The sequence below is a fragment of the Barbus barbus genome (genome assembly GCF_936440315.1).
Source record: "Barbus barbus genome assembly, chromosome: 22".
NCBI classification, from domain to species: Eukaryota; Metazoa; Chordata; class Actinopteri; order Cypriniformes; family Cyprinidae; genus Barbus; species Barbus barbus.
Genome location: NC_136750.1, coordinates 30,914,853 through 30,930,621, shown reverse-complemented (window position 1 = coordinate 30,930,621; position 15,769 = coordinate 30,914,853). Strand labels below are relative to the sequence as shown.

Below are 15,769 nucleotides of genomic sequence, written 5' to 3'. Positions count from 1 at the left end.
TCCTCCCGCTTTCACTTTCTGTGTTATGAAGCACAGAGACGGCTGGACATGGTATATACTGCTAGCTGCTATTAAACAGTACAGTATGATAGAAACAAGTGCTTAACGGGGATTTTATTTTTAATGTCTATACAGTTCGTATTAATTTTTATTGTAATGAGATATGTTTCCTTTGCAACTAGCTGAAATCAAATGGTTTTGTTTTTTTTATTATTTATGAATTTTTTTTATTCCAGTTAAAGCTTATTTTAACAATAAACTATAATAAGAGTGAAGTATGCACCAGGGTTATTATAGTTAACTAAGACTCAAAACTGAAAAAAATTTATTATTTAAAATAAAATTAACTTTTTAATGAAAAATAAATAAAACGCCTTTTACTTATTTTAAACTTAATACTACATTTTATAATACAATAACTTTACAGACTAAATAGTAAAAATTAAAAACACAAAGTTACTAAAAGAATAACACTAACACACAAAACTAATAATAACACTAAAATAAAAATAATAACTTAACAATTAAAATGGAAAATCTAAAATAAAAAGATGAATATTAATAAAAGGACTATAGTAGTTGTCACGACAGATCATTCCTGACCGAAACATAAAGAGGATCACACGAGCAAACCAATATTTCAGTTGCAACATTATTTATTAAGGAAAAAGTTATTGGTTACAGAAACAAAAAAACCACCAAAATCTAGGGATTTAAATAAATATAAAGAAAACAATAATCCAATGAGGTAAAGAACACTGGCCAAGAAATAAACAAAAGAGTTGTTTTAACGACGTCCCTCCAGAGAAAGTGCCTTTTGAGCGGATCAGGAGCCGTTTATACTCTCCATCCATAATCATCTTTAATTAGTAATGACAACATTAGATCAGACAAATGCGTTTGACGTAGATTTCATCTCATCTTCTCCGTGAACAGATGCTTTTGTTTTCTCTGATGTGTTTTCAGTCTTATATAATGAAGCAGGAGCATGTTTTAAACACATTACCACTCAAACGGTTTCTGCACTGTATAATGTGTGTACTGTGCACTCTATGCACGCTTTCTGTCTGTATGAACCTGGATGATTCACTACATTTGACAAAATGTGCAGTGCATACTGTATCCCACAATGCAATGCACTCATTCAACTTGACCTTCCATGTACAAAATGAAGCAGAAGTGCTGTCAGCTCCATTATTTCAACAGACCTCCAAATGTTGCAAGCTTTAAAATGCAAAATAACTCAATTCTGAGATGTCACCGGCTGAAGTGGAGTCATGCAGCAGCGGAATCATTCTACTCTGACATTTCTCTCTCTATATGTATATATATTAATTGTTTTGCTTTTTAAAACTGAAGGATGTGTGCAGTATATACACTGAAAAAAATGATTCATTGAATTTGCAAAAAAATTTTAAGGTAAGTGGTTGCAATCAATTTATTTTAGCTACATTTAAATAAACAAATTTTGCTGAAAGTTAGTCAACTTAATTTGATTATTTAAATGTTTCTAAAATAGATTGATTGCAACCACTTACCTTAAAAAAAATTAGTATCATTTTTTTCAGTATACTAGGCAGTTCTACCAAACATGACCCTATCTATTTACAAACAGAGCTGGATTAATAATCAGATTAAGTACTTGTAATTAGCGTACAGGTACATCTAAAAAAAAATTGAATATCGTGAAAAAGGTCAATATTTTTTATCACTCATTTCAGAAAGTGAAACCCATATATTATATAGATTCATTAAACATAGATTGAAATATTTCAAGCCTTTATTTCTTGAAATTTTGATGATTATGACATAATGAAAACCCCAAATTCTGTGTCTCAAAATTTTTTAATATTACATAAGATCAATATAAAAAAAAAGGATATTTTAAACAGAAATGTCAGGCTTCTGAAAAGTGTGTTCATTTCTATGCACTCAATACTTGGTCGGGCATGAATTACTGCATCAGTGTGTCGTGGCATGGAGGTGGTCAGTCTGTGGCACTGCTCAGGTGTAACGGAAGCCCTAACGGAAGCCCAGGTTGCTTTGATAGCTGCCTTCAGGTCATCTGCATTGTTGGGTCTGGTGTCTCTCATCTTCCTCTTGACAATACCCCAGTGATTCTCTGTGGGGTTCAGGTCAGGCGAGTTTGCTGGGCAGTGTGTGCAGGTGCTAAAGCCCTGCTGGAAAAGCAAATCAGCATCTCCATAAAGCTTGTCAGCAGATGGAAGCATAAAGTGCTCTAAAATCTCCTGGTAGATGGCTGCGTTGACTGTGGACTTCAGAAAACACAGTGGACCAACACCAGCAGATGTCATGCAGCCCAAATCATCACTGACTGTGGAAACTTCACACTGGACTTCAAGCAACATGGATTCTGTGCCTCTCCTCTCTTCCTCCAGACTCTGGGACCTTGATCTACAAATGAAATGCTAAATTGACTTTCATCTGAAAAGAGGACTTTGGAGCACTGAGCAACAGTCCAGTTCTTTTCCTCCACAGCCCAGGTAAGATGCTTCTGACGTTGTCTCTGGTTCAGAAGTGGCTTGGTAGCTCTTTTCCTGAAGACGTCTGAGCGTGGAGACTCTTGATGCACTGACTCCAGCTTCAGTCCACTCCTTCTGAAGCTCTCACAAGTGTTTGAATCAGCTTTGCTTGACAGTATTCTCAAGCTTGCGGTCATCCCTGTTGCTTGTGAAGAGATACCCAGAATTTATACTGTAGAGATGGTCATTTAATGAAAATCAAATGTAAATATTCTAATATTTTGAGATACTGATTTTTGACTTTCATGAACTGTAAGCTCTAATCATCAAAATTAAAACAAAAAAACTTTTGAAATGTTTTACTTTACATGTAATGAATCTAAAATGTATGAGAGTTTCACTTTGAAATAAGTTACAAGAAATAATTAACTTTTTCCACTATATTATAATTTTTTGAGATGCACCTGTATATTACATTTAAAATGCTCATAATTCGATTAGTTACTTTATGGATTACATTGCATATTATTCACACAATGGCAGCATTTATTCATAATTTGATTCTCTCCAATTCTTTTTTTTTTTCACTCTTAAATTTTATTTTCTAAAAATTCTATACAGCTTCATGGATTGGAATTTGAGTGATAAACACCAAGAAATTAGACCATGAAATAATTATGCAAGTTAATTAACACAGTGGTAATGGCTGTGAAACACCGTCTTCAATATTAATTCTGGAAGTCGAAACAAAGATATTTCTAACCTGAAACACTCTGGGCATGTAATGTCAGTTCTGTTTATGTTTGCTCATATAATGCAAAATGTTTTTTCAGCCAAACCCTATTGACAAAATATTTACTTGAAATAAGTTAATATTTTAATAATTGACCAACACTTTGGCATGTTTACAGTTCTCTGATTTCAGTTAAAGATCACATTGACATGCAGGTAAACAAATTATTTCTAGTTTATGATTTAATTATTAGCTTTTTAATCAGCTCACAAACCCACTGCAGTTCTTACATTAAGCCCAGTTGGGAAACCAGTATAATGTCATGTTTAATGCATTTTATGATACATTCTCTCTCTTTTTTTAGCAATATGTACAGTTAATGGTGCGTTTAAAACAAGTTAGATTAAAAGTAATCTACAAAAGTTACCTAAAATGAATAACCTAGATTACATTACTAACTACAGTTTTCATGTAATTCACTGTCAACAATTTACATATTAAATTAGCATTTTTGATAATTCATTATATTCTCATAAGGCAGAAAAGATCTATTGCTACTTAGGTTTCATCTTGACTTTAAACATAATTTGACAAAATGCCGGATGAGATGTTATTCCTCACTGATGTTTTATTTCTTTTAGCAGATGCTTATCAAAAGTGACTTCCAAAGGAATATCAGATGCAATTTATCTCAAAGTCCTTAATATACAACAGAAAGTTTGAAGTATAAGCAAGAGAAGTGCACAAGATACAGAAGAGCAGAGTAAGAGAACAGGATTGGGTCTTATGGATCGTTTAGTGATGTCAGAAGTGTTTCCAGCCGGTTCCACCAGAGAGGAACAGAGACGGTGAAAGTTCTGGAAAATCACATTATACCTAATTGAGCGCGTGCTCATAGCGGTGTATTTTTCCCAAGTTAAATGCTGTTAGTCATGAGCCACATAATTCAGAAATCGCTTTGATATTTTGAAGTCGGAGACCGAACACAGAATATAATTGCCAAAAAGCAGAGAGTTTTAAATTACACCGAAGCCATTACAGAGATGAAGGATTTGCTTGTGATGGATAAATCATGAGACTCTTTTATTCGGTGCTCTGCTAAATGGACAATCTGGCCAAAGGATGTTGCCAGCTTAATTGGAAATGCAGATGTATCTCTACCAGAAAATGAACTAGAAATGTTATTTGACAAAATGCTCATTAAGCCCAGTGTGATTCAGGTGAGCATGCAGATAAAAGCACACTCACTAATATTAATAATGCACATTATCAGAGAATACTGCATTGTGAATAGTCTCTCCACTCAGGTGTAATTTAGCTTTGAATTCATGTGACCTGTAAAATGTGTCTGAACTGGAACATGCATTGGCTCACAATCATCTCAGCATCCTGCGGAGATCAGACGGTTGCTAAGAAACATTACAGCGTCACAATGTATCAAATAGAATCATCTTCGAGGAAACGGGAGAAAAAGGATCACCTTTCCTGCAGATTAAACACTTCGGTTACAATCCAGGTCCTGAGAGTTAGTGACCCTAACCGCTGACGGATTCAACTCAAACAGTCAGATTACTGAGATTCTCAGAGAAAGAGAGCAGAGCTGACCTTCTCCCTAAAAGACCAGCCTTTTATTTCAGCTCTCCGCAGGGGTAAAACAATGCTAGATGCAAACTGAATGCAGCGGTGTAGAAGAGTGTAAATGCATAAGAAAAGCATTTGATGGTGTTTGTATGATGCAAATAAGTCTTGGCACCAACTAACGTCGCTTGGTAATATGGCTAATGCAAAAACAATATTTAGCCCAGTGTTTGTTCAATGTGTTAGACTGGTAAAAATCACACTTCTGCTGTTAATGCATTTACATAACCATCAGTGCCATTTTTCCCTTTCAGTTAATACTTCTGCATATTGTTGGGCTCATGCAGTTCATTGTAATATCAATACTTTTTTTGTGCAATAAACAATCTGAAGCAGAGAACCCAAACAGCAAATGATATGCAAATCAAAACGGCCAAAAGCAACAGAATATTGGCTCTGAAGAAATGAGCGATACCCCAGATAGCTGCGTTTGTAGTGATTTATTTGTACAGTAAGGAAGCAGACGGTGCATTGCCTTCACTCAGACTGAAGGCAGATACGAGGCATGTGTGCTCAGGACCGAAACCTCAAACACTTTCACAGAGAGGACTCGACCGAAGAACCGAGAAACAAAATAATAAAAAAATATCCCAATCAATCACTAAAATGAGAAGCACTTTGAAGGCAGAAACCAATGGAAGTTAAAGCAAATAAAACTAAATACACAGCAGTCAACGTCTGAAGTGGATCAAAAGAAGTTCAGAGTTGTCCTAAGACAAGAACACATTTTGGTTTTAGGACAACTGTCTTGATCCACTTCAAATGTCGACTAGTGTAGATTTCCGGCACCAGGCCTCCATCATCAGAAAGAACCGAACGCTATGACCCACACACACACACACATACAACATTTACACGGGAAAATACAGCGTCGATTTAAAACAAACACTTTCAGAACAGCTTCCCTCGTGACGCCATCGTTCAGTGAGAAATTAAGATGTATAAAACGTTAACAAAAACGGCATATAGAAAAAGGTTTTACAAAAAAAGACAGGCCAGTCCTACAGAGATGTCATGACTTTGCTTTGAGAGTGCGAGGGTCGAGAGGGATGGTCTTTAGAGACAGGTTTGCGTGGATACAGCCTTGCCTCGCTCTCCGGAAGGAGCTGGGTGGAAACCTCTCGTCCCATCCGGACCCCTCGGGAGTCGAACCACGCCTGGAGGAAGACCATCCGCGTTCTGGACCTTCCTCCCGAGCATCGGGCTTCCCACCGGGCTGCTCTCCTGACTGGCCACCTGCTTCCTCCGCTGGACCCAAGGGCTTCCTGAGGGGGTCAAGCTGCTGTCCGAGGAATAGTCCGCCCACCGGCGACCCGGCTCGGGGCTCAAGCGGCCCTCGCTGACCAGCGGAGACTTCCCCGAGAGAGGCGTCTTGCGCTGGGTGCATGGGCTCGCTCGAGGGCTGCTCCAGGGACTGGAGCGCGGAGACACCACCGGACTCAGGTGATTGGGCCCGGCGCTCGTGGGGCTGAGCTTGTTGCAGGAGCGTGATTTACGGGCCAATCGCGGCGAGGTGGGAGTGCTCTCCGTTTCCGAGGAACTTGCGGCAGAGTCGTCTCCGCCGTGATACTGGAGCTCTCGGACGCGGCTGTTGAGCGAGTGGCTCTTGCGGACACCTCCAACTCCTTCGTCTCGGTCCTTTGGGATCTTTTTCTTGGGAGGCTTGGTGCCGATTAGAACCACCTTCAAATTTAGAGACAGATGTGTGTTAACGCCCAGAATCAATTAATACTCAATTTAAACTGGGTAATGCATAGTGTTAGAAAGTAACTGGTTACATGTAATAATTTAATTACAGAATAAGGTAACACTATTTCAAGATGTCCTTGTTGCACGTTACATGTACTTAGTATTATAATAACAATTAATTATGCATAATTAATGAAAGTAACCCAAAGGGTAAATTTTTGGAAATTGAGATTTATGCATCATCTGAAAAGCTGATAAATAATCTTTCCATTGATGTATAGTTTGTTATGATAGGACAATATTTGTCTGAGATACAACTATTAGAAAATCTGGAATCTGAGGGAGCAAAAAAGAGAAAATTTTTTGAGAAAATCTCCTTTAAAGTTGTTCAAATGAAGTTCTTAGCAATGCATATTACTAATGAAAAGTTGATATTTACGGTAGGAAGTGTACAAAATATCTTCATGGAACATGATCTTAATATCCTAATGATTTTTGTCATAAAAGAGAAATGTATAATTTTGATCCATACAATGTATTGTTGGCTATTGCTACAAATATACCTGTGTTACTGATGACTGCTTCTGTGCTGCAGGGACACATATGTTAAGTACATGTAGTTAATTAATATTACTCCGTACTTAAATGTATAATTACACTGTAACAATGACACCTTAAAATAAAGTGTAACCTAAAATAAAATGTAACTAATGTTACAGCTACTGAGAAAAAATGTAATTAAATTAGTTACTTATGAAAATGTTACTAACATCTGAATATTTTCACACATATAGATTTGATTTATTTCTTTCCCAAATTGCATTTACGGCTCTAAAATATGACACCGATATTTCTGGATACATGTTTATTCCATAACGGTTTTATTTCCTATCTGGGTTTGTGTATGCTTTATTTTTAAATGAACTCCTATTAAACTATATCTTATGATTCTGTATTTAACCTCAGAATGATCTCAAAGAAAGAAAAGATGTTAAAGTCTGATTCTGTGGTGGCTGTGCTTTGAAATTATGATATTCATTTAAGTGAAGGATTTTGAAGTACTATTGTAAGATTAACCCAGCCCACTTTAAAGGTTTCAAAATGATTAACAGTTAAAAAAAAAAAAAAAAGTAAAATTTAGAAAAGTAATAAAAAGTTATCAGATGTAATCGGTTACATTAAAGTAATTAAAATAGTCAACATTTGAAGTGGATCCAAAAAAAGTTCAAAAGGTGTCCTAAGACAAGAACACGTTTTGGTTTTTATTTTTAGGATAACTTTGAAAGCTTTTGATCCACTTCTAATGTTGACTAGTGTAGTTACACGACTGTAATCTGTAACCTATTACACTTCCACAGTGACCTTCACAACACTGGTAATGCACTGCAAAATATTACTATTTTTACTATGTTTGTCTTGTTTTCTAGTATAAATATCTAAACATTCTTGAATCAGGATGCATTTACTTGACAAGTAAAATTACTTACGATGCGTCTTGTTTCCTGAAATGATCCAAATTTTGTTTTTAAACCAAGCAAACGTATGTGCCAGTGGGGTTAGAAAATTCAAAGGCTAAACAACTTTTTTTTTTGCTCCATTGGCAGATATTTTTGCTTAAATAATCCATATTTAAAATTTGGAAAATTTTAAAATCATCCAAATTGTTAGTTTTTATTTAAAAACAGGAAAAATTATCTTATTTCAAAAGCTAAACAAAAAATTATTATTATTTTTTTTCAGGAAACAAGACATCTTAAGTAATTTAATTGTCATGTAAATGCATCCTGATTCAAGAATTTTTAGATATTTATACTTAAAATATAAATGTGTCCCTGCAGCACAAAAGCAGTCATCAGTAACACAGGTATATCTGTAGCAATAACCAACAATACATTGTATGGATCAAAATTATACATTTCTCTTTTATGACAAAAATCATTAGGATATTAAGATCATGTTCCATGAAGATATTTAGTAAATTTCCTACTGTAAATATATCAAAACTTCATTTTTGATTAGTAATATGCATTGCTAAGAACTTCATTTGAACAACTTTAAAGGAGATTTTCTCAATATTTAGATTTTTTTGCTCCCTCAGATTCCAGATTTTCTAATAGTTGTATCTCAGCCAAATATTGTCCTATCATAACAAACCATACATCAATGGAGAGATTATTTATTCGTGATTTGACTGGTTTTGTGGTCCAGGGTCACATAAATGTATTTTCTATGAATATTTTCATGTTATCTTCCATGTTGTTACACAATAAAAATGTTACAAAAAAAGAGCCACCTTCAATCCCAGCGGCCCTCGAGTGCCCGAGTCTCCACCGACTGCCTCGTGGGCTTTCATCGCAGCCTCCACTTCTTCAAACTCCACGATGGCACACTCCTCCGTTCCCAGCTGCAAGTAACGCCCGCTCAGTTTCTTCAGATCGCCCGGCAAGTCCTTCCCAGGTTTGAGAACCCGCACAGAGGCGATGGGCCCGTAGTTTCCGAAGGCCTTGAGCAGGAGCTCCATCAGCCGCTCCTGCTGGGTGGCCCCTGCCTCTCCGTCGGCCCCGAGCGCGAAGCCCAGCTCCGGCCAGCGCTTGAGCTCACTGAGCAGAAGCATGCGGCTCGGCAGAGACTCGCTGGCGAACACCGGCACCGTCGTCCTGCGCCGCACCTTACGGCCCTCATCGTTCAGCTCCAGCAGCTCGGAGTGCCGCAGGGCGTACGCTGTGGTTCTCCAGTCCCGCGTCAGGTGCTTGACCTGAGGAACAGACACAAGAGCACTCCTTCAGGTACACTGTACAAAATACACCTGCATTTACTAAACCTTTTGAGTCTGAAATACTTAAAAACTGCTATTTTCTCGAAACTACATACATTTGCATTACATTTAGTCATTTAGCAGACGCTTTATCCAAAGCAACTTACAAATGAGTTCAATAGAAGCTATCAAAACCAACAAGAGCAATAATATACAAGTCAGTTAGCTTCCCAGGTGAAAAACAAGTATACTTCCATAATGCACTTAAAGTGCACTATTTTCGCGCACTACTTTTGTACTTACACTAAAAATGATCCTTTAGTACTCCTTAAGATAAACTTAAGATCATCTAAGTGTACTCAACTGTGCTATTTTGAGACACCATGAATATGAACTAAATGCACTTTTAGCATACTATCTTTGTATTTAAGAAATGTATTTAGCTACCACGTGTAGTACACTTGAACCTATCTTTCATACACTAGTACACTCAAGTGTACTACAAGTGGTAGCTAAATACATTTCTTAAATACAAAGATAGTATGCTAAAAGTGCATTTAGTTCATATTCATGGTGTCTCAAAATAGCACAGTTTTGATCTCTTTGGTCAGTTGGTCAAAAGAGATCAAATGCTGTAACTTAAGTGTTGTTGTATTAGAAACTCACTGAAAGGGTTAACTACTTTTCTGTAATTTAATTTTAAATGTAAGAAAACACTAAGTATAGTGTTGTAAATGATGATTTAATAACTGTAGAAATGCATCACAGTCTGTGAAAAGGGTCCATTCATTCAGACACGATTGCAGACCATTCAGTATTAATGTCTCAAAGGAAAAGTATGTTCCCTTGTCATCAAAAGTACAGCTTTGAGACTGATAAAGCAGAGAAACGGCAGCGAGAGACCAGATCTGGCATCGCTCCAGAACGAGCATCAGAAGCAGCGTGAAATAGAGTTGATTTAGAGCAGAGTACTGCTAATGATTTGACAAATGCTTGATTTATTGAAACAGGAAGCTAAAGTGGATCATTTTGAAGTGTCTGTTCCTTTTTTAACAGCCCAACAAAACCATCATTTACTAGCATTCATCAGAGACTGAAAGGTTGTGCTTCCACGAGTATTATTCTCGTTCACTTTCTTAAAACATCCTTAAAAAAAGTCATGAACCCGCTCTCAGATGAATCACAAACATTCATTCAAAGCAAAAAGGAGAGAGAAAACTAATGTGTTTATAAAATGTTTGTGACACTTGTGCAAATAGAGTGAAGGGAGATCAATGTTATTACATCATTCTCATTGTGACACTTTTAAATGTCTAAATCTGGTTAAAGTATGTGATGGCTTTCAGTAAAATAAATAGTTAAGTGTTGTGTTTTTCAGGCCATGACATCTGGAAGAACGGGAACATGAAGCATTTACCTTCTTGAAGGAGGTGAGCAGCTTGACGCTGACGAAGCCCAGCTTGTTGCGGCGGACGTGTTTGAGCAGGAAGGCATCGTGCTCCAGGTTCTCGTCCGACAGATAATATTCAATCTGCGCCACCAGCTTCTGAATGAGCTCTGGGTCCGGAGGCTGCCAGCTCTCCTCCTCCCCGCCGCTGGTCCCCGCGCCACTGAGAGAAACACACCAAACACACATCAATCCGCAGCAGGGAGCCAGTCTGTTTCCCATCAGCCCCCTGAAATCTCAGATTCCCCCACAATCCAACCGCCTGCGCCAAAACACGAGCATCACAGCTCACTGCCCACGAGCACAACACACGAGCAGCGCTGAGACCGAGACCTCTCCATCTGACCACAGAACACACACACACTCTCACACACCTCTGTATAGCGATCTTTGTGAGGACATTGACAATATGATCTCTAGCTCCTTACCCTAACCATCAGAACTAAGTGCCTCACCCAAACTCTTACCCTAAACCTACTCTTTACCCAAATATAACCTGACCCCTAAAACCAAGTCTTGACCCTCACACAGGCCTTTAAAGGGCTCTCAGAAACTGAGGACCGGCCAAAATGTCCTCACTTTACAAGATTGTCCTCACTCCAATGGTCTAAAACTCAGCTGTACAAGTGCACACACACTCACTCTCATACACACACACTCACTCTCATACACACACACACACACACACAGCTCATCTTCCAGCAGCAACACGAACCTCATCTATTCTGTGAGATTCCACACTTGCCTCCCCGTCTGCTGGAGAGAACCTTCAGAAAACTAATTAAACTGATGACTCACTGCCTTCTCTTCCAGCCCACAACCTTTAAAACGCATCCGCTCGGGACGCTCACGCAAACTCCAGCAAAGGCAGGGAAGCCCTTGAAGCACAGAAAGCGGCCCGTCACCATCCGCCCACTGCTGTGGAGCACAATAGCAGCATCAGCCGACTCATTAGTGCTCCACAACAATGCAGACGCAGCCGTGGGCCGCAGACGCACAACTACTCGCATCACACTTCACGCTCGCAGTGGGAAAGTGCTCAAGAGGTCATGTGGGACAGGTTTAATTGCACATCAACAGCATTGATGATAAGCCAGAGGTCAGTGCTTGCTGCGGTCACTGAGGACATTAGTGAGCAGACCAGGGGGTTTCACGGAAGAGCTAAGGGGGTTTCGTGGAAAAATAGACAAAACGAGTAACAATTTAAGTACATAAATGCATAGATAAATTAGATTCAAAAGGTTTTTTATTATAAAATTAGTGTTTAAAATGTTAAAAAGTGGAAAGAATTTTTTTTTTATAAAAACTGTGAAAATGGATAAACTGGGGGGGGTGCAAGAGAAGGTTGGGTATCCATGCAAAAAACTTTTAATATTATTATTATTATTATTATAATAAATATATTTTAGTTAAATTTAAAAAGTACACAGAAGGATTGAAAAACTGGGGGCTGCAGGAAGTGTAAGTGTATAAAAATAAGTTATAAAAATGTACTATAAATAGATTCAAATTAAAGTACAACAATACATTTATATTAATAAAGTAGAATTAAATACACATAATACCATAGTGACTAGAAAAACATACTGTAACTTAATAGATAGGCCTAGTAAATATTTTACCATTGGTTTACTATAAAGGAGTATAAATTGGGTCTTTATACATGAATATATATATATGGGTAAGTTTATTTATTTTTTCTTCCTAAAACAGCAGTAACAAACAAAACAACTGTGCAAATCCAGAACCCACCCCAACCCATTATAAAATCATTTTCACATGGTTCCAGAAAAGATGACAAACGCTGAATGACAAGCTTCTAGTTTCCACACTAGATCCATGCACACGAGAAATTGAGCGTTCCACCGACACAATGTCCAACAAACACAGTCCAGATTCATCCGTCCATTGTGTGAGGAGGACTCCAGCGGTTGACCAGCAATCTTTGCTGCTGTGAGAGCAGCTAACAGTAAAGATCTTTGTTGGAAGTCATTCATGAAAAAATGGCGCAGAGTCAAACATATCTCAGTACCCAACAAATATAACCGGTCCTGAGAGAGCTGAATCTCTAAAGATTAGAGAGAAGGGCAGCCTCCCAAAAAAACTATGCGAAAACGTGCCTAAAGGTCCTTGTGAACAGATTACACTTAGGAGATGACATTCATATTCAGAGAAAAAAAACAACAAAAAAACCTTGAGAGTGATTCCTTTGGTCCAGATCTATCTAGGATATGAAACATTACAGAATTCATATCTGCACCCAATACAACTTCAAAATCCAAACATTTCTAGAGATCGGTTGACAAAACGGAGAAAACAAAAGTAGGGTCAGGAGTACAAGGTGCATAAACAGAGAAATACAATATTCCTATTCTCCACTATTGTTTTTATGTGTTATTCTACCATCTGTATCACAACCTTTATCTAAGAGTAATATTTAAAGTCCTCCGCACCAATATCAGGACACCCTTGGTTTTAGTATCTGAAGATGAGTGAGATACCACTAAATAAAACTTATTACACCGGTGTATATCCTCCTCTTTCAAATGGGATTCTTGAACTAACACTATATCAATCTTTCTTCGCAAAAAAAATCCAGAAAACCTGTATGTTTGTGAGGGCCATTAGCCCATTAATATTACAGCTCAGAGTATTAAGGTCAGTCATAGGTATGAAACAGAATTACTGCATAATTAGACAAAATACAAGTTTGAGAATAAAACCAGTTGAGTCTACCATTAAACCACCCCCCACCCTCCCCGTTACCATTCAAAAAAACAAAAACATTCCCATGAACTATGGCAGATTAAACCAAGAACAAACCTTGATCTGCCAGCACCCCTTGATATGGTCCGTGGCCTCAACAGAACCTGCACTTTACTGAAGCACCAACATTGGCCCCATAGTCACATACTGACTAGGTAGTATTGTATTTAAAAATAAATAAAATAAAATATAAATTTTAAAAAGGGAGAGAGAGAGGAAAACTAGAAACAATATCATAATCAGTAAGCGATACTGTATGCACAATGAACTATGAATTAAGAAGTGAACAGTGAAAGAGACCGTCCTAACCATTTAGAGCATCTCCTCTCTGATTAGACAGCAAATGTCCAGCTGAAGCTCACGGAGTTGGTGGATGAATGGGATCTGAGAAAATCTCTTGCTTCTTCTGGGGAGTGTAGCATTTTAGGTTCACCTTGATTGAGAATGACCTTCAGCGTTGCAGGATAAAGGAGAAAATTCTGGATGCCAGCGTCTCTCATCTCCATAATTGGCACAAATGCACTTTTTGTGGTGATTGGAGAAAAATCTGGAAAGACAGCGTTGCTCCATCTGAAGTTTTCACCGGGGCGTGAAGTCTGGCGGCCCGCAGAATGAGCTCCCTGTCCGTGTAACGCAGCAGTTTAAAGATGAAAACCCGTGGTTTAGCGCGATCTGAGGAGAGCCTTGTGTACACGCGATGCGCTCGCTCCACTTCAATCTCTTCGCCCGCCAGAGACGGGAGCCACGTCGGTAGAGAGCTTTTCTCTGAACCTTCAGGCAATCCGACCAGTCGCAGATTGCTGCACCTATTGAGATCCTGTAAGTCCACAACCTGTTGCTCGAGCGCAGCTACTCGCCTATCATGATCTGCAACAACTTTCTTTTGTTCTCTCATCTCTCCTGTAAGAAGATCCAGTTTAGAGCATAGCGACTGAACAACCGACATGAGAAGCGAACTCATTCCGCATCGCCGTCACCTCTGTTCTTAGAATGTCCTCAAAGTGTGTAACAGTGTTGGCCATCTTGTCCATCATATCACTCGCGGTCAGTGTCTTGGATTTCTTTCCTAATCAGAGAAGCTGATGGAGACAACTCCTGCTGTTTATGACTGTATGCCATCAGTGAAAGTATTAATGAATAAAACTTAACTAAAAAAAAAAAACCTGCAAAAAGTGGCCAAACGTACGGAGCGCTACTCAAGTGCAACTAGGTTCATGAGCACGACACATTTTAAGTTAAGAAGGATTTGTAGGCCCATTGCATCTAGAAGATTAAAAAAAAAACTGATCCAGACGCACACACAGATCAGTATTTGGCCACCATGAGACTGTAAGTGAATGTATTTCCAGTGAATATTGTATAATGTGTATAGCTATGATGAGACATTACATCATATGTGTCCCTGCAGCACAAAAGCAGTCATGAGTAACACAGGTATATCTGTAGCAATAGCCAACAATACATTGTATGGATCAAAATTATACATTTCTCTTTTATGACAAAAATCATTAGGATATTAAGATCATGTTCCATGAAGATATTTAGTGAATTTCCTACCGTAAATATATCAAAACTTAATTTTTGATTAGTAATATGCATTGCTAATAACTTCATTTGAACAACTTTAAAGGAGATTTTCTCAATATTTAGATTTTTTTGCACCATCAGATTCCAGATTTTCTAATAGTTGTATCTCAGCCAAATATTGTCCTATCCTAACAAACCATACATCAATGGAAAGATTTATTCAGATGATGTATAAATCTCTATTATTTTTTTTAAACTGACCCTTATAACTGGTTTTGTGCTCCAGGGTCTTATAGGCTATGATGTTGGTGGACCATAGGAGTGGATGCATCTATAGATGAATGGAGCTGGTGGAGCAACAGGTCTGGTCCCATTCCTACCTGAAGAGCAGCGACAGGTGCACACACACACACACACACACACACAGGCTCTGAATCACAATTACAAACATGCACTTTCATGGGGGTCAAGCATGGTGAGCGCATCTATTTATAGCCTGTAAGCGCGGCTGGAGAAACCGATGGAAACCAACAGATTGATTATATGCGAGGCTGATTTGAATCTGAAGGACTGGAGTGCTCTACCTGGATTTATCGTGTCTGGCGACCTCGTCTTCGCTGCCGCTGCCCGTCTGGAGCTCGATGGTGTTGGAGGAAGGCTCCTCGTCCTCCGCCGCTTGGATGGCCACGGTGATGGTCACCGGAGCGCTGATCTCCCGCGGCTCCTCGGTG

General features: G+C 38.4%; 1 protein-coding gene across 1 annotated transcript in view; it reads right to left on the bottom strand.

The window, feature by feature from the left end:
- Window positions 1-3,068: 3,068 nt before the first annotated feature.
- Window positions 3,069-15,769, bottom strand: part of LOC306888587 (la-related protein 6-like) — a gene marked incomplete at its 5' end in the record, with an annotated part of 13,081 nt that continues 380 nt past the window's right edge. Inside the window, 4 exons of the mRNA XM_079447012.1 lie at window positions 3,069-6,537; window positions 8,837-9,298; window positions 10,716-10,908; window positions 15,623-15,769. The exon at window positions 15,623-15,769 is cut by the window's right edge and continues 380 nt beyond it. Of these exons, the coding sequence (XP_079303138.1) occupies window positions 5,911-6,537; window positions 8,837-9,298; window positions 10,716-10,908; window positions 15,623-15,769 (1,429 nt within the window). The 3' untranslated portion in view covers window positions 3,069-5,910. The remainder of the gene's footprint in view (window positions 6,538-8,836; window positions 9,299-10,715; window positions 10,909-15,622) is intronic.